Here is a 19,642-nt window from a genome sequence, read left to right on the forward strand (position 1 = left end):
CCGACAACAATAGTAATAACACATTGGGAAACCATGAGAATCAAATACATCAAAATCAAGATGACGTGGTTCCCTCTCCTCTAAATTCACCACGTCAATCTCGTGAAGGCACTCCTGTTACTGAATCCCGTGCTGATCAACAAGAGCAATCTGAACATTTTGAAGGAGTTACAACTGAAGCTTTGCAAAAGCTAATTGATGCACAGGTCGGCAAAGCTCTTCAGGCACTTGTTAGTCGATTGCCTGCTGCGCCACCTACACCAACTCCTAATAATAATACATTGGAGAAGAGCATGGAGGAAAGAGATGAGGTACAGTTCTCAGGCCCAAACACAATCAATAATAGGCCTGTGATAATGAAAGAATGGTCTGCAGAGTTCAATTTTCAAAATGAAATCCTTAAAACTATCCTAATATGGGTTAAGTTCCCAAATCTACCTCTAAGTTGTTAGGGAGGGAGGTCACTGAGCAAAATCAGTAGTGGTTTAGGTACTCCTGTATATGCTGATGAGTGCACCACCAATATTGCACACATATCATATGCAAGAGTACTCATTGAAATGGATATTACAAGACCACTCCCTAAGTGCATTACAGTCCTAGATCCTAAGAGTGGTGTGTTTGAACAGGAAGTGATATATGACTGGGAACCTGAGCATTGTGCATCATGTTTGCAAATAGGACAAAATTGCAAGACTATGAATGTGCAGAAGCAACCATTACAAGTTCAAAAAGGGAAGCAACCAAAACCTATGCAAGTATGGAGGAGGAGTGACCAAGTGCTGAAGATAATCGATAAACAGAATGTGCAAGTACAGAATGGAAGTGGTCAAACAAATGTTGGAAAAGGTTCTGATGACAAAGCACATGTTACTTCAAATAAAAACAAGCAGAAGGATGGACAGTGGTGAAAGCAAAATCAGCCACTAAAATGGCTTAAAGTGGGGGAAACAAAGAAGGAGATGTTGATACGAATAATGGCTTCAGTTCACTAGCAGGGGGCAAATGATCCACTAGGCCAAGTCATGGTAATACAACAAAGCAAGCAATGTGAAAGAGGGAAAAGTAGCCAAGGTGGTACAGATGATCAAAATCATTTCCCTCCATTACTAAGATGAAAGTCATCACTCGGAATGTGAGGGGAATGAATAAGTTGTATAAGCAAAAGGAGCTAAGGGAGTTTATTAAAGAGAACGGAAAAGGTCCAAAAATATCCTTGAACTATTCAAAATAGCTCAAAAATATCCTCCATTTGTTTTTGATGCCAAAAATATCTTTGTCGTCTATGTTTTGGCCCAAAAATACCCCTAAACGGTTAGTTTTGCCATTGAAGCTGACATGACAGTCCAACTGGGTTAGAATTGCTTACGTGGTCGTCCACCTAAGCAATCCATATGTGAAAATTATTTTTTCGGAAATTTTATTTTTCAAGAATTTTTTAATAAAATACAAAATCAACATTTATTCTGAAAAAAGTAAAAAAATTCGAAAAAAAAATATTTATTTCGGAATTTTTTAATTAAAATACAAAATCAACACTTATTCCGAAAAAAGTACAAAATTTACGAAAAAGTTATTCTTGATTCGGGTTATGATTTGATTAAAAAACTCCATTGTTCTCTTTTGTGAATTTATGATTATAGATATCGAGAATTCATATAACCGACCCAAACTTGTTTAGGATTAAGAAATCAGTGTCTTTGTTGTTTTACAAATAAAATTTTAATTTTTTTCTTGTAAACGTTGTGTGTTAATTTTTTATTTTTTTGGAGGTAAAGAATGGGGTTGAAATTATACAGAGATAATGTTTAAAAACATAATTACATAATTACGGGATTCCAAAAGCATTCAAAGACATAACTCCGAAATTCACAAATTAATCATAAATTCACAAAAGAGAACAATGGAGTTTTTTAATCTAATCATAAACCCCAATCAAGAATAATTTTTAGTAAAGTTTTTACTTTTTCCGGAATAAGTGTTGATTTTGTATTTTAATTAAAAAATTCCGAAATAAATATTTTTTTCGAAATTTTTTGCTTTTTTCAGAATAAATGTTATTTTATATTTTATTTAAAAATTCTGGAAAAATAAAATTTCGGAAAAAATAATTTTTCACATATGGATTGCTTAGGTGGACGACCATTTAAGCAATTCTAACTCAGTTGGACTGTCATGTCAGCTTTAATGGCAAAACTAACGGTTTAGGGGCATTTTTGGGCCAAAACATAGACAACATGGATATTTTTGGCACTAAAAACAAACGGAGGATATTTTTGAGCTATTTCGAATAGTTCAAGGATATTTTTGGACCTTTTCCGTAAAGAGAATAAAACTAGTGTTATAACATAGAGTGAAAGAATGTAAAGAGGGCCAGGTGATACACAAAATAACACCTACATGGGAATGATTTTCAAATACTTCCCTAAATAATAAAGGAAGGATATGGCTGATATAGGATCCCAAGCATGATGTGGTTAAGAATATCAGCACACATAACCAATACATACATGCTGCAATTAGTTTTCCTAATATTGCACTAACCTTTCATTTTACAACTGTCTATGGTTTACACACAGTACATGACAGGAAGGAATTATGGAGAAAGCTTAGGGAAATAAAAAGTAGGCAACAAGAACCATGATTTGTAATGGGGGATTTCAATGCTATACTTGAGGTTGAAGACAGAGTGCATGGTAATGTGGTGCAAGACCATGAGATAAGAGACTTCAGAGAATTTATAGAAGATGCTGGTATGACTGAGTTACAGGCAATAGGAAGACCATTCACATGGACTAACAGCCATGTCTTCAGCGAAATTGACAGGGCGTTTGTTAATGGAGAATGGATGAACAATATGCCTCCTATTCAAGTTCATGTCCTAGATCCGGACTTTTCTGATCACTCATCGCTTAGCATTGAATTGGGGAGGCAATAGAAGAAAGCACCAAGACCATTCAGATTCTTGAACTGTTTGGCTAATCATCCAAGTTTTGGAAAGACAGTAGAAGACAACTGGAAGGTCACTACAAATGCAATGTACCTGAAAAGAATATGGCTCAAGCTGAAAACCATAAAACAAGCAATAAAAGGCCTAAACACAAAGGAGTTCTCTGGGATAAATGACAAAATAAAAGGCATCGGGAATGATCTTCAACTACTACAGCAGCAGATGAGAACATATAATTAGGATCCCTATAACTTTGATGTAGAAAAAGAGCTAAGGTCGTAGCTGGAGAAATGGGATTTAATAGAGGAGAGCGTATATAAACAGAAATCTAGAATACAATGGCTCAAATTAGGGGACTCCAATTCAACTTATTTTTTTGCCAGCATCAAAAGCAGGAGAGCTCAGAATCAGATCAAATCACTTGTTAATGCAATAGGTGATATTGTCCAAATAGAGAAGGAGATAGAGGAGGAGATCCTAAGCTTTTATAAGAACCTGCTTGGGGCTGCAAATCCCACACTGCCTACTGTAAATCTAGATGTTATGAGGAGGGGGTCTATGCTATCAAGGACACAATAGTTGCAGCTTATCCGACCATTTACCAGAGAAGAAGTTTGGCAAACACTACAGGGGAAGAAGTTTGGCAAGCACTACAGGGGATTGATGACAACAAAGCCTCATGGATAGATGGATTTAACTCACTATTCTTTAAGAAAGCATGGACCATGATTGGAGATGAGGCAACTGAAGATGTCCTGAATTTCTTTGATACTAATAAGCTCTACCAATCGATAAATTGCACATCTGTTACCTTGGTGCCTAAGGTAAAAACCCCTTCCTCAGTAAAACAATATAGACTTATATCATACTGTTCCACACTCTATAAGATCATATCTAAAATGCTTGCGAACAGACTACAGGGAGTCATGGACAGCCTCATTGATAAGATTCAGGCTGCGTTTGTACCTGGTAGAGTCATTACAGATAATATTATCCTTAGTCATGAACTAGTGAAAGGATATGGGAGGAAAGGGGTGTCGCCAAGATGCATGATCAAAATTGACATGCAAAAAGCCTATGACTCTATAGAATGGGTGTTCCTAGAATAAGTTCTAAGTGCTCTGAATTTTTCGAAAACATTTGTAAGATGGATCATGGTGTGTATATCGACAGTTTCATACTCTATAGTCATAAATGATAAACCAAGTGTCCTTTTTACTGCAAAGAGAGGAGTAAGGCAGGGTGACCCCTTGTCACCATTTCTGTTTGTAATTGCCATTGAGTACCTTAGTAGACTACTGAAAACACTGGCAGAAAATCCAGATTTCAACTACCACCCTCGATGTGACAAGCTGAACATAATACAATTGGGATTTACAGATGACCTATTGTTGTTTGTAGAGGGGATGTGGTATCTACTCAGCTATTGTATAAATAATTTCAGTAATTCTCTTTGACATCTGGGCTAATAGGTAACCAAGGGAAAAGTGTTGTCTATTTTGGAGGTGAGCCAAGCCAAATTCAACAGTAAATTATACAAGAATTAGGCTTCTCTGTGGGATCTCTGCCCTTCAGGTACCTGGGAGTTCCATTGAGCTCAAAAAGACTAGCAATTGGACAATGTCAACCATTAATAGAGAGGATGATAGGGAGATTAACTTCATGGACATCAAAGATGTTGTCTTATGCAGGGAGATTGCAGTTGATCAGGAGTGTACTCATAGCCATTCAACAATTTTGGTCCCAAATTTTCATCTTGCCAAAGAAGGTAATAAGAGGATTGAACAAGTATGCAAAAGCTTTTGTGGAATGGGAATAATGAATGCTCAAAGAAGGCTCTAATAGCATGGGATAAAAATTTTTTACCAAAATCAGCAGGTGGTCATAGTAGACATCTACACATGGAATAAAGCTGTCATACTCAAGCACTATTGGAACTTATGCAAGAAGAAGGATAAGCTATGGATACAATGGGTGCATATATACTATATTAAGGGTAATGAAGTGTGGGAAAGCACTGCTCCACAAGCATCTTCGCTGATTCAGAAGATCCTAAAGGCTAAGCAGTATTTGGAGAGTGCAGGAGTAACTACAGAGGAATTTCTGAATGGTGAGACATATGCTATAAAGACAATATATAATAAGCTGAGAGACAACTATCCTAAAGTGCAATGGAGGGAATTGACATGCAACAACCAGGGCAACCCCAAATGATTATTCATTTTATACCTTGCAATACAAGATAGACTTTATACAAAGATGAGACTGAAAAAATGGGATATGGAATATGACACAACATGTCCATTATGTGATAGTGAAGAAGAAGATGTACAACACTTGTTCTTTTAAGTGTCCAAGCACATCTCAAATCTGGCAGCAATTACTCAAGTGGCAGGGAATTCAACGACAAGCTATGGGATGAAAGGAAGAAATCGAGTGGGCTCAAAAGCATGCCTATGATTGTGAACGTTACTGAGTTAAAACAAAATTCAGGAAACTGTTAGAAGAATAATGAAATATATAAAATAGTAAAGAATCAGAAATATTCCGAGTCCACAATTTTCTTGTGCGTCCTTAAGGAATTTTAATCCCCTCACACGTTGCCAAGGTAATGGATTAAATCCTCCCAGGATAAAACGGAATAAACCTTCCTGCAACAGTGGCAATACAAACTGCAGGATACCAACGAACTCAAAGAACGGAGCAAAATCACACTTACGAATTTGAGAGAGAGAGACTGCGAATTAGGATGCAGTATATTCAGAAAGAAAGAAGTTGTAGAGTCTTTTTCGTATATGGAAGATGCAGCCTTGCCTCATAATTTATAGGCAAATATCAGAAGAGGTGTCTGGAAAGGTGCCTTTTCAGAAAATACGCGGCCAGAGAGCTTCTCTGAATCTGACTGCCGCGATTCTACCGTGGTCGCGGCAGAACCGCGGCCAGTGAGGCCCTCTGAACGTTCAGCAGTGATTTTGGCATTTAATTAATTAACAAATCCGAAGCCGAAGTCGAAGCCGAGCTGAGCGAGCGACGACGACGGCGCGAGGGTTCATTCTCTTCAACTCCTTTTAAGAGCTTTAAGAAGTGAATCTATATATAAGCACATAAATGTGATTGTCCCTCACCAATGAAGGACAAAGTGCAAGACAAAAGTTCACTTCTTCAAATTTTCATTTTTCCTCCATTTTATTTCCCTCCATTTCCAATTCACACTTCTTCTCTTTTAAAGCCCAATGGCTTAAAGTCCAACAATGATAACAATGCCAAAGCAGAGATATACCGTATGACTCTTGCAGGAAGTGTATACTATACCTGGTTGAAAAGAAACAACAAAATCTTCCAACAAAAAATCAGACCAGCAGCAATTATAGTGGGCAGATTATTCAAGACATGCATTGCAAAGGAAGAACGAGGAAGAAATTGGCACTACTGTTGAAGCAACTTGATTACTACCCTTGTTAGTATGGTCAGTAGATAAAGCATAGGTTACAATTTTCTATTTTCTTGCTTGGCTGTAGATGAAGTATACTAAACTTGGGGCTGCTGTCCAACTTTAGAGGTTTTGAGCACTCTGTAAAATATTTCCTTGGTAATAAAAAGTCATAATTACCAACAAAAAAAATTACTACGAGCTTACTTAAAACTCGATATGGCAACTTTTCGACTAATTTTACACTTTTTCACATTTTTAATCTAATGCTATTACCTGTACAATTTTCTACTAATATATTCAAAGATTTGTTCTTAAATCTTGAACATGTCAAAATGAGACTAATTTAGAAAAACGGAGGACTAATTGCTGAGAATATAGCCAAGATAAGCGAGCAAGAATAGAAATGAAAAAAACGAGAGTGGGTGGGTGAGTAGGGTGAAATATCTAACTCATTAGTTCGATTCTATAGATGGCTACACAACTTTTATTTATTATACTGAAGTTATTAAACTATTTTTATAATATAAAAATTACTCATCTTTACTTAGGTAATATAGAAAGTTACTAAATTATTTTTTGCAACAGAAATATCATTTGACTATGCTAAGTACCGTATAAAGTGTCCCTTTTGTTTCCTCCTAATGATTTTATGTCATACTTAGGCAAAGTGGATGACTTTATTGTTATAAAAATAATTTTTGGTAACTTTCATGAATTTTAGATAAAGTTAAATGATTTTTTCATTATAAAAAATGTTTAGTGACTCTAATTGCAACAAAATGAAAGTTGAATAACCGTCTACAAAATGACATGTATATCTATTAACTGGAGCATTTATTGAGAGTAATATATAGGTTTCCCCGAACATAATAGTTTACGTTCAAATTCGCTATATGTGTTAAAATTTTCACTAAATAAGAATAAATAATTAATTTTGGACTAAGTAAATCAAATGAATTGTTATAGAATTATCTAGGTTTTTTTTAGATTGAAATAAATTACAACCATTTTAATTTAGTTTAGTTTTATTCAGACATACATAATTAGTTTAAGGGATAATACATCAAAAGCATGTTATGAAGACATACCCGATGTAGAGATATTACAAATTAGTGGAAGTCAAAGTCAGAGGTTGGACTCCAAAAGGTGCATATTTAGTAGATTTGGGATTGATAATTCTGTTTTTGATTTTATGAAGACATCAAATAAGGTAATAACTAACAAGTTGAAGATTTTGACTTATTTACTGGTCACGACAAAGGTATCATTTTGTTTCTTTTAGTTGACTTGAGTTTTATATGCATCCTTACATTGTACTCCTTCGTTCACCCCGTTGAAAAAGGAAAAGAGAATATTGGGGATAGTAATCATACTATCTATATCTATATTTATATTATTATAAAAGCACAAATAGTTTGCACTAAATGTTGAACGATAAAAATATCCTTCAAATATTAATAGACTTTTATGTCCTTTATTGATTATATATCGCTACAATATTAACGTACAAAAAAGTAAAAATATTTCATTAGTAGAGTCCAAGTCAAATTGTAGAATTCACATCCAACCCAGATTCACTATACTAATATCTTATAAAACCAAATTCGCATGGTACAGATTCTCACAATTACACAATACGTTCATTCAGGCATGTGCCAAGTGACACAAAAACCCCATGCAGTAGACACACCCCCGTGGATGCCAAACACAAATGGCACTTAGTCTATAAATTATTGTACCAACACATCCCAAAAAAAACTGACTATGATTGGATATCTGAAAACTACACACCCTAAATAAAATCAAATCTTTCCTATGGCAGTGTTTTAAAAATTGGCTGCCCACAAACTCCTACCTTCAACAAATCGGAGTTACAATGGAGAATACTTGCACAATTTGTAAGAGAGCATAAGAAACCATAACTCACATCTTCCTAGAATGTTCCGTAGCCCAGATATTTTGGGAGACTGTAGGCATGAACACTAACAGCATCCCTCGCAACAAATACTGGCTTTTAGCTATTAAAAACCTCCAAATACCGGTTAACCATAGCTTCATAACCTGGGAGGATGTATTTCCTTTTGCAATATGGCACCTCTGGCTAAATAGAAACAATAACTGCTTTCATAATTCTTCAAATACCATAAACTATCACATGGTTAATACACGAGCCATTGAATTTAAGTTATTAGCATCCAACTATAAATGCACAACACACAAAACTCCGGTACACATCAAGTGGTACCCACCACCATCTCACAAGTACAAACTAAATATTGATGCCTCCATGGATAAACATAACACGGGAGGCATTGGGGGTGTAAAAGACTGGATTATAGGCTTCTTCAATAGGATCAAAGCCCATAACTCCACACATGCAGAATTGCAAGCACTCCAGGCAGATTTGAATTTGGCATATGAAAAACGACTAGCACCACTGGAGATTGACACTGATTCAACGGATATAATTAAACTGCTTCAACACAATATATCCCCCGCCTATACTAACACTATCTTAGAATGCAGGTACTTGTTGAAGAAATTGGGGAATCCAGTGATCCGGCATAGTTTCCGCGAAGACAACAAGGTAGCACACTTGTTGTGTAAATGGGGTTCCAAGCATCACCTAAGTTCTACAACTACTATTTTGCACTCACCTCCGGACGCACCAAAGAAGGCAATCCAAGATGAAAAAAATGAAGTTTTAACTACTAGACTAGTATCAAGCTCTATATGTAATATATTAGCAGTACCTGAGAACCTTAGTATTATCCCTGCTATTACTAACAGCGATGTAATGCCCCCCTAACCTTTTATGAATGAATCTATCCCTATTTCCAAAAAAAAAGGTATGTGCCAAGTAATATAATATTATTCTCCTGTTAAGTGTCATTATCAAGGGATGGATAAGACGATTTAGTGCATACTGATGATGTTTGATTATCTGAATCATGCTTGTGTTTTAATCTTCAGCCGTAGGTATTTATTTTGCAAATTTAATTTTGTGGAGCGTTTTACATTACTAATATTCTTCTATTAATGCTTTGATTTCGTCCCTTAATTACACCATTTAATAATAGGCTTTATCAACTATTGTTGGAGTCAAATAATAGCAATCTTTCTTGAGGTAATTTATTTTTCTTTATCACATGATCGAACTCCTCTTTCAAAGATTAACTTCATTATCTATAAAGGAGAATAAAGTTTGCCAATATATTGCACAACTTTAATTCTTAACAGAATGTGATTGAGGAATCAGTGTTCACAAAGCAAAATTTGAATGAGTCTCAATTTGAGCAGCAACCGATTGCTTCATCTTTGATGCATATGAACATGAGCCACCAAATTAAACAATATCCTTAAGTATGTTCTGCTGCGGATCGGAACAATTTAGGAGATATTGGACTTTAATATGGTGAATTTATTAAATTATACTTGTGATTTCAACCGCATATATTTATTTTGTAATATTAATTTGATATTTTAGATTGCGAAATAATGTTGATGTTCTATTTATTCTTTGCCTTCATTGCAGCGTTTAATAATAGGCTGTATCAACCACAACCGCAAAGAATATTGGTCTTTCTTGAGGTAATTTATTTTTCTTTTTCACATGAATTTTCGCTCAAAAATTAACTCGGTGTGTCTATTAAAGCGGAGAATTAAGTATTGGTGAAAGATAATTGCCAATAGCGAGAGTCAAAATTAATGTATGTTCTTCTTTATCTTTTAGTCGGCGCCTGGAGGCTTAGGTGCTCAGAGATTGAGTTTGCACGCTCATAATTAATGTAATAAATTTTAACACTTCATGATTGCAACTTACAAGAATCCGCATATATGCTTAAGTTGCACGGAAAATTTGGTATTGCAAATTATAAGAGAGAAACAAATTGTTTGGGTCATCACTTGTTTTAAAATGAATTATGCGTTCCGAGGCCTTAAAAACCTCCTTCGGCATCACCTCGATTTGCGTGCGCAGTCCGGGCGCGTAGCCGGAAAGCCATTTTGTGAAAATCTGTGAAAAATGAAGAATTTTGACTTTAAAATGGATTTAAGTTGACTTCGGTCAACATTTTGGGTAAACGGACGCGGATCCATGATTTGACGCCCCCGGAGGGTCCGTAGGAAAATATGGGACTTGGACGTATGCCCGGAATCGAATTCCGAGGTCCCAAGCCCGAGAAATGAATTTTTAAAGAAAATTATTTTCTGAAATTATTTATGAGTTTTGGAAATGAAATGAGTTTAAAATTGATGGTATCGGGCCCGTATTTTGGTTCCGGAGCCCGGTACAGGTCTTATATGTGATTTAAGACGAGTCTGTAAAATTTGAAAAGAAACGGAAGTCGTTTGAGGTGATTCGGACTCGTAGTTGTGAAAATTGATACTTTGAAAGTTTTGAGGTTTTTCTTAGATTTCCATGCTAAATTTGTTGGTTAAGAGGTTATTTTGGCAATTTGATCGCACGAATAAGTTCATATGATGTTTTTGAGTTAGTATGCATGTTTGGTTTGGAGCCCCGAGGGCTCGGGTGAGTTTCGGATGGGTTTCGGAAGGTTTTGAACTTGTGAAAAATTGCAGAAACTGTTGTTTTAATGCGCAGGCCTTCTGTACTTCGCAATCACGAAGCCCTTCACGCGATCGCGAAAGGGAAAATGGGCAGGGTTGAATTTTGTTCAATGCGAACGCGAGGTAAGGATCGCGAACGCGGAGCACTGGGGGGGTTGCTCTACGCGAACGCGACCCATGTCCCGCGAACGCGTAGCGTAAATGGGGGCTGGTCTAGGAAGTAATCGTTCCTCTACGTGAACGCGTGCACAGGCCCGCGAACGCGAAGGTCAGGGGGGCCAACCCTTCGCGAACGCGTAAGAAGACTCGTGATCGCGTAAGCCAAAGGAAGGTTACTCTTCGCGAACGCGGCAGACCCAACTCGAACGCGGCAGACCCATCGCGAACGCGATGAAGGCCTGCCCAGCGATTTTTAAACAGTAAGCAACACACTCGGGATTAATCCAAAATTTCATAACTTCTTCTTCCAAACTCCAAATTGGGCGATTTTTGAAAGAAAACTTCACCACAAATTCATAGGTATGTAATCTTAGACTCATTTTCTTCAATTTTCATTAACACTCATTAGATTTCTAGGCCTAAATCATGTTCTTAAGGGTAGAAAATTAGGGATTTGGGTAGAATTAGGGCTTTTTGTATAATTGGATTTTAGACCTCGTTTTGGGGTCGGATTTCGAAACTAATAACATATTCAAGCTTGTGGGTGAATGGGTGATCGGGTTTTGGTCCGAACCTCGTGTTTTGACCAAGCGGGCCCGGGGTCGATTTTTGACTTTTTGGGAAGAATGATGAAAAATCTATAATTAAGCATTGGAATTGAATTGTGTAGCATTTATTGATGTTATTAAGTCGATTATGTCTAGATACAATTGATTTGGAGCCAAATTCAAAAGGGAAAGCGGTGTTTTAGGCTTGAGTTGGCCGTGGAAGTTTGAAGTAAGTGTTTGGTCTAACCTTAGCTTGAGGGATTAGGAGTTGTGTCCTATTTGCTACATGTTACTTGTTGAGTACGACGTATAGGCATGGCGACGAGTATTTATACGTTGGTGGCAAGCATGACCGTGAGTCTTAAATTGAAATGTTGTGTTCTGAATAAATACTACGAATGCCTAAGTTGTTGATTCTATGTGTTGAGCAAGGATTATGATTATTCTCGTGGAAATTACTTATGATTGAGTGTTGGTGCTAGTTGAGGTAGTTAGATGTTGGAACAAGTTTGGTTATAGCTGATTTTCCCTTGCCGGGACGTATTTACTTATACTGTCGATTCCCTTGCCGAGATAGCGTTGTCTCTTTATTGATCCTTTACCGGGACTCTTGTTGTGATTGGTGTTGAACTGTATATGTGGATCGGATTGCGCGCCGCAACAATATTATATTTGGATCGGGTTGCACACCGCAATAATATTATGCTTGGATCGGGTTGCACGCCGCAACAATGATATAATTGGGTCGGGTTGCGTGCCGCAACAATAATATAATTGGATCGGGTTGCACGCTGCAACAGTGATAAATGATATGGATCGGGTTGCACGCCGCAACAGTGTTATTATGTTTTGGGATCGAGTTGCACACCGCAACTATTGATAATACAAAGTGTTTATGGATTGGTTACGAGTTCCTTATTGTTTTGATGTAAATTCTAAATTGCCCTTATGCCTTTCTCTTAATTTACTGTTGATATTGATATTCCCCCACAGCATGTACCCCCTCCCATCTTTACTTGTTTATTCCTGTTTTATTTTCTGCTGCATATTATATAACTGCACAAGTTTATTTGATAGTCTGGTCCTAGCCTCGTCACTACTTTGCCGAGGTTAGGCCAAACACTTACCAGCACATGGGGTCGGTTATGCTGATCCTACACTTTGCACTATGTACAGATCCTGGAGCGGCAGCTTTTGGACCGTAGCTTTGGGTGGCTGCCTTCAGTCCAGTTAGAGATCCCGAAGTAGTCCTGCAGGCGTCCGCAGGCCCGGCATTCTCTTCTATATATGTATTCTATTTTCATTTACTTAAAAGACAGATTGTACCTTTCTTTCCAAACATCTGTATGTAGTATTCGTAGTTTGTCCGTGATATTGCGACACCAGATTCCGGGTAGAGATGTATGTTGGTATTGTCGTACTGGTTTTGGCTAAGTTATCAGATTAAGTCTTCCGCATGCATTTATTTATCGTTAATATTTCACTATTGATCGCATGTTAATTTAAATTGTTAAAAAAGGCTAAATAAAAGAGTTAGTGATTATATAATACACGGCTTGCCTAGCTTTCCCGAGTAGGCACCATCACAACTCCCGATGGTGGAAAATCCGGGTCGTGACAAGTTGGTATCAGAGCTCTAGGTTACAGAGGTCTCACAATTCACGGACAAGCTTAGTAGGGTCTGAGAGATTAGTACGGAGACGTCTGTATTTATCCCCCAGAGGCTACAGAGTTAGGAAAAACTTCACATTTATTCTTTCCTGTCGTGCGGTTTGGTTTCTCAATGCTAATTGAATTTCTTCTCTATTCTTTCGCAGATGGCGAGAACACTTGCTTCCTCATCCACTGATCTGCAACCTGAGCCCCCGGCAGCAGCTCCCACGAGGGGCAGAGGGCGAGGTCGAGGCCGTGCTAGAAGCCGAGGTAGGGGCAGAGCTCAGCCTAGAGGAGCAGCACCAGCGGCGGAGCCTCAGGTTGACTTTGATGATGAGGTTCCAGCCCAGACAGTTCTGGTGGGCCCAGCTCAGGTCCCAGAGGGGTTTATTGCTACCCCCGTACTTTAGGATGCTCTGGTCCATCTAGTGGGCCTCATGGAGAGTGTCACCCGGGCAGGCTTGCTTCCTGTAGCACCAGCCGTCTCTCAGGCTGGAGGAGGAGCCCAAACTGTTGTTACTCACACTCCGGAGATGATGGCTCCCCAGTTCCAGATTCCAGCAGCTCAGCCAGTTGGAGCAGTTCAGCCATGTGTGGTAGCTTAAACCGGTGATTGAGCAGCTATGTCTGTCGATGCTTTGTGGAGATTGGACAGGTTCACCAAGCTCTTCACTACTACCTTGAGCGGCGCATCTTTTGAGGATCCCTAGGATTATCTAGATAGTTGTCATGAGGTTCTCAGGAACATGGGGATAGTGGAGACCAATAGGGTCGATTTTGCTACTTTTTGATTATCTGGATCCGCCAAGACTTGGTGGAGAGCCTATTGTTTGGCTAGACCGGCCGGATCGCTAGCTTTGACTTTGGAGCAGTTTACTCAGCTATTTCTGGAAAAGTTTCTCCCTATCACTCAGAGAGATGCCTATCGGAGGCAGTTTGAGCGTCTCCAGCAGGGTTCTATGACCGTTACTCAGTATGAGACCAGATTCATCGACTTGGCCTGTCACGTTCTTATCATACTTCCCACCAAGAGAGAGAGAGAATGAGGAGGTTCATTGAGGGACTTATTCAGCCGATTAGCCTTCAGATGGCTAAGGAGACAGGGAGTGAGATTTCTTTCCAGGAGGCGGCCAATGTGGCTAGGAGAGTGGAGATGGTACTGTCGTAGGGAGGTGGTCAGGGGTCTGACAAGAGGCATCGTCATTCGGGCAGATTCAATGGTGCCTCGTCTGGAGGGAGGGATTCGTATGGTAGAGGCCATCCTCCTAGGACCTTTCAGTCGGCACTTCAGGTTTCTCACGACGCTTCAGATGGTCGTGGTTCTCATATGCAGTATTCGGATTAGCAGCCCTACAATGCACCACCAGCTCCTATCAGTGCACCGCCGCTCCAGAGTTTTCAGGGTGGTCATTCAGGTTGCCAGGGTCAATCTCAGTTTCCTTAGCCGCAGCACTCAGGTGGATGCTTTGAGTGTGGTGAGTATGGTCATATCCGAAGGGCTTGTCCGAGATTGGTGGGTACTCAGTCGCAGTAGCAGGGTTTCCGCGCTATGGTTCAGGCACCAGGTGTTCCACCGCCTGCTCCGCCAGCTAGGGGTGGGGTAGAGGTGCTAGAGGTGGAGGTAGAGGTGTTAGCAGTGGAGCTCAAACCGCTAGAGGTGGAGGCTAGCCAACTGCAGGCCATCCTAGAGATGTAGTCCAGGGTGGTGGGGCCCAACCCCGATATTATGCTCTTCCAGCCAAGCCTGAGGCTGAGGCTGAGGCTTCCGATGTAGTTATCACCAGTGAAACTAAAAGCGCGCTTAAAGCGCAAAAAAGCTCTAAAGTGAGGCGCATAGACTATTCAGCGTTTCGCACTGCCTCAAGCGAGGCTCACGTGCCAAAGGGCCCCTTTAGATACCCTTTTTTAAATTATAAAAAGTCTCTCACCAATCCCTAAGCCATGCTTATGTAAAATAACCAATAAGCTACTGAATCATTAAATAAGGAAAGAAATCATAGTTCCCAAAAAACAAAAAAGGAATCAATAGAAGTATAAGAAGGGGAGTTGAAGAAGAGCAGCAGAAATCGGCAAACTCAACTAAAACAGAGCCGAAGCATTGCAGCGGAATAATCCTTTATCGCAACAGGTATGCTTCTTCTCTTTCTCTGTTCTCTCTTATACTTATACTTCTTCTACTTCTTCTCTTTTTGCTTTTTGACTTTTTCTCCATTAAAGAAGTGGTTTGACCTTGATTGTTTTTTTCTGGTTCAGTTTTTTATTTTTTAACTTTCTGATAAAGCTTAAATAAATGCTAGAGGTGTTTTTGTATACTTACATGTGTTTTGTCTTTGCAGAGAATGAATGGAAGTATGAGATACTTGTCACCATAAAATTCTTTTAACTTTTATAGTGGAGTTATCAGTGGGATGGGTATTGAGTCTATATTGAAACACCTGTAAAGATAAATTAGACATGGCCATAGTGGTGGACCCCAGAAGGGCCAATACATGTGAACTAAAGTGATCTCTTTTACTTTTAAATAATTTACACAAATTGTTTCACTATGTTTTGTAGCTTTCTAATTTGTACCGGAGCTGGACTACTTTCTGATGGAATTAAAATTGTTAAATCTGATTCTTTTATCACATGCAATTCTGATTGTCAACATTTATATTCTTGTTGTATATTTTAATAATATAAAACTTGTAATATTTGCAAGTAAAATGCATAACATATTATTTAAATTTTATTTCACATATAAAAATGGCAGAGGACTGGTCCAAAGGCAATCGTAGGGATCCTAGTTGGAAATATAACTATTTGAAGAATCCTAATGACACTACAAGAGTCACATGTAATTTTTGTGGAAAAACAACAACAGGTAGAATTAATCGGGCAAAACAACATTTGATTGGTAATTTTAGAAACGCAGCGAAGTGTACCAAATTCCCATAGGAGGTTAGAGAGGAATTGAGAAGTTACATGGAGGAAAAAAAATACGAAAGGAAGTTTGTACTAACGACTTTTCTGAATTTGATGAGTTCGATTATCATGATGATGTTGGTGGAGAGGAAGAAGTTTCAAATATCATTCGTAGGAAAAGAGGTGGAGAAAACGTTACTAGTGGCTCTAATAAGAAATTGGCCAAGGGAAATGGACCTGTGGATGTGTTTCTACAAAAGCGAGGAACACTTAGGCAGATTAATATCAAAGATTCGTGTGATAAAGAGGCAAGAGCAACGACTATTCAAAAAATTGCTCGTTTTTTTTACGATGCAGGGATCCCATTCAATGTTGCTCGCTTAAAAAGTTTTAAGGATGCAGTCGAGGCTATAGGAAGCTATGGACCAAACTTAAAGCCTCCAATCTACCACGAATTGAGGGTTCCCTTACTTAGGAAGGAGGTAGTGTTGATCGATGAAATTGTAAACAAGCATAGGGAAGAATGGGTAAAGTATGGGTGTTCTATTATGGCTGATGGATGGAAAGATAGAAAACAAAGAACTTTAATAAACTTTTTGATGAATTCTCCATATGGTATAGTGTTTTTGGAGTCAATAGATGCATCCTCATTTGTTAAGACCGGAGAAAAATTATATGAATTGCTTGATAGATATGTGGAGCGCGTTGGAGAGCAAAACGTGATTCAAGTTATAAGTGATAATGGTAGCAACTTTGCATTAGCCGGTAAGAATTAATTCTTTGACTATTTTAGTTATGTGTTTTACTTTCTAATATCAATTCAAACCTCTAATTTTTAAATATTAACATATCTATTTACTCTTTTTGGTATAGGTCAACTGTTACAGAGAAAAAGAAAGCACATATATTGGACACCTTGTGCAGCCCATTGTATAGATCTTATGTTAGAAGACATAGGGAAGATTCCAAACATCAAGAAGACCATTCAAAGAGCAATTGCCCTTGTCAGTTTCATTTATGGGCACACAGGAGTCATAAATATGATGAGAGATTTCACAAAAAATAAAGAGTTGGTGAAATATCGGATTACTCGATTTGCAACAAGTTTCCTGACTTTGCAACGGTTGCATTGTCAAAAAACTAATTTGCGGGCAATGTTTACATCTGAACGTTGGGTGAACAGTAGTTGGTCGAAGACTTCAAAGGGAAAAAGTGTAGCTCATTTTGTCTTGATGACTACATTCTGGAACCAGGTTGTTTACATTTTGAAGATAATGGGGCCTCTGGTTAAAGTGTTGCGATTAGCTGACAATGAAAAAAACCCTGCCATGAGATACATTTATGAAGCTATGGATAGAGCTAAGGAGGCTATTGTAAAAGCATTTGATGGGAATTCTGCGAAGTATAAAGATATCTTTAAAATTATTAATGAAAGATGGTCATGCCAGTTGCATCATCCATTACATGCAGTCGGGCATTATTTAAATCCTGAGTACTTTTATCAAAATCCAACCATTGAAAATTGTAAAGAAGTAACTGATGGGTTGTATGCTTGTAAAGAAAAATTGGTTCCAAGCATTGAAGTACAAGACAAGATCATATCTGAGATACCACTTTATACTAGAGCTGAACAACAATTTGGTCTTCCAATTGCAAAAAAGATCAAGAACGATAAGATCTACTGGTTAGTAAAAATATTGACGTATAGATTCTTAATTATTGCTTTATGTTGAATAGTGGAATTTATATGGAAATTCAGCTCCACATCTTCAAAAGTTAGCCATTAGAATTTTGGGCTTAACAGCTAGTTCTGCTGGGTGTGAGCGTGTTTGAGCATGTAAGTATTCATAATGATATAATTATTTTTCTACTTTTCTTTGCATTGTTAATCAATTAGACTATATTACTCACATTCATGTTATATATACAACAGATATATACCAAAAAAGGAATAAATTGGAGCATCAAAGACTGAATGATCTAGTACAATCGTGCATTAAAAGTTCGTTATGACTTGCGGAATGTCATTGATCCAATCTCATTGGATTACATCGATCACAACAATGAGTGATTGATTGGGAAGATGGGTGTTAATGTTGAGGCAGAAGATGAATTGGTGTTTGAGGATGACAACTTAACTTAGGGTGATGTAGCAAGAGCGTCAGGGAGTGAAGACATGTTGACATACACAAGGCGACAAAAGAGACAATCCGAAGTTATAATTAATGCCTCGAGCTCTCGGGCTCCACGTGCTGATGTAGTTGAAAATGAGAGTGATTTCAATGACTTAGACGAAGAAGAGATTGAAGGCTATATGTCGAGTGATACCGATGAGGGTCACCCTTCTGAGGAAAATTACATAGAAGAATATGATTATATTAGTGATTAGAAGTAGTATGGTTTAGATTTTCATATTGAAGACTTAAGTATGGGTTTAGCTTTCATATTAAGATGAAGTATGATTTTATCTTTTCATATCTTTACATATTAGGTAGTTTTATCCTTATTGCGCTTTTTTTTAGTGAAACCCTCGCTTTAAGTGCGCTTTGCCCTTTAAGCCCCAGCAGGGTTTTAGCCCTTTTTTGCGCTTTTTGCTTTTGACAACACTGGTTATCATAGGTACTGTTCTGGTTTGTGGCAGAGATGCTTTAGTTTTATTTGATCCAGGGTCTACATACTCCTATGTGTCATCTTATTTTGCACCGTACCTGGTCATGCCTAGTGATTCCTTGAGTGTCCCTGTATATATGACTACACTGGTGGGTGATTCTACTATGGTAGATCGACTCCATCGTTCGTGTATAGTTGTGATTGGGGGTCTTGAGACTCGTGTGGATTTATTACTTCTGGACATGGTTGATTTTGATGTCATATTGGGGATGGATTGGTTATCACCTTACCACGCTATTTTGGACTGTCATGCCAAGACCACCTTAGCCTTGCTGGGTTTACCTCGTTTAGAGTGGAGAGGGACTCTTGGTCATTCTACCTGTAGTCTCTTATGTGAAGGCTCAGCGTATGGTCAAGAAGGGGTGTTTGGCCTATTTGGCATATGTTCGTGATTCTAGTGCTGAGGTTTCTTCTATTGATTCTGTGCCTGTTGTTCGTGAGTTCCCTAAAGTATTTTCTTCAGACCTGCACGGGTATGCCACCCGATAGGGATATTGATTTGGCTCCGGGCACTCAGCCCATTTCTATCCCGCCATATCGTATGGCCCCGCCTGAGTTGAAAGAGTTGAAGAAGCAGTTGAAAGACTTGCTTGAAAAAGGTTTCATTAGACCTAGTGTTTCGCCTTGGAGTGCGCCGGTATTATTTGTTAAAAAGAAGGACGGGTCGATGAGAATGTGTATTGATTACCGGCAGTTAAACAAGGTTACAATCAACAATAAGTATCCATTGCCGAGGATTGATGATTTGTTTGATCA

At 38.3% G+C, this 19,642-nt stretch overlaps 1 protein-coding gene across 1 annotated transcript; it reads left to right on the forward strand.

Annotated features, from left to right (window-relative positions):
• The first annotated feature begins 8,670 nt into the window (after positions 1 to 8,670).
• On the forward strand, positions 8,671 to 18,605 carry LOC104224249 (uncharacterized). The gene is made up of 5 exons (XM_070147046.1): positions 8,671 to 9,177; positions 16,300 to 16,981; positions 17,090 to 17,904; positions 17,954 to 18,043; positions 18,360 to 18,605. The coding sequence occupies exons 1-5, from the start codon at positions 8,671 to 8,673 to the stop codon at positions 18,603 to 18,605; spliced, it is 2,340 nt and encodes a 779-aa protein (XP_070003147.1).
• Positions 18,606 to 19,642: the final 1,037 nt, after the last annotated feature.

The sequence above is a fragment of the Nicotiana sylvestris genome, chromosome 5, assembly GCF_000393655.2.
Source record: "Nicotiana sylvestris chromosome 5, ASM39365v2, whole genome shotgun sequence".
In the NCBI taxonomy this organism is placed as follows: domain Eukaryota; kingdom Viridiplantae; phylum Streptophyta; class Magnoliopsida; order Solanales; family Solanaceae; genus Nicotiana; species Nicotiana sylvestris.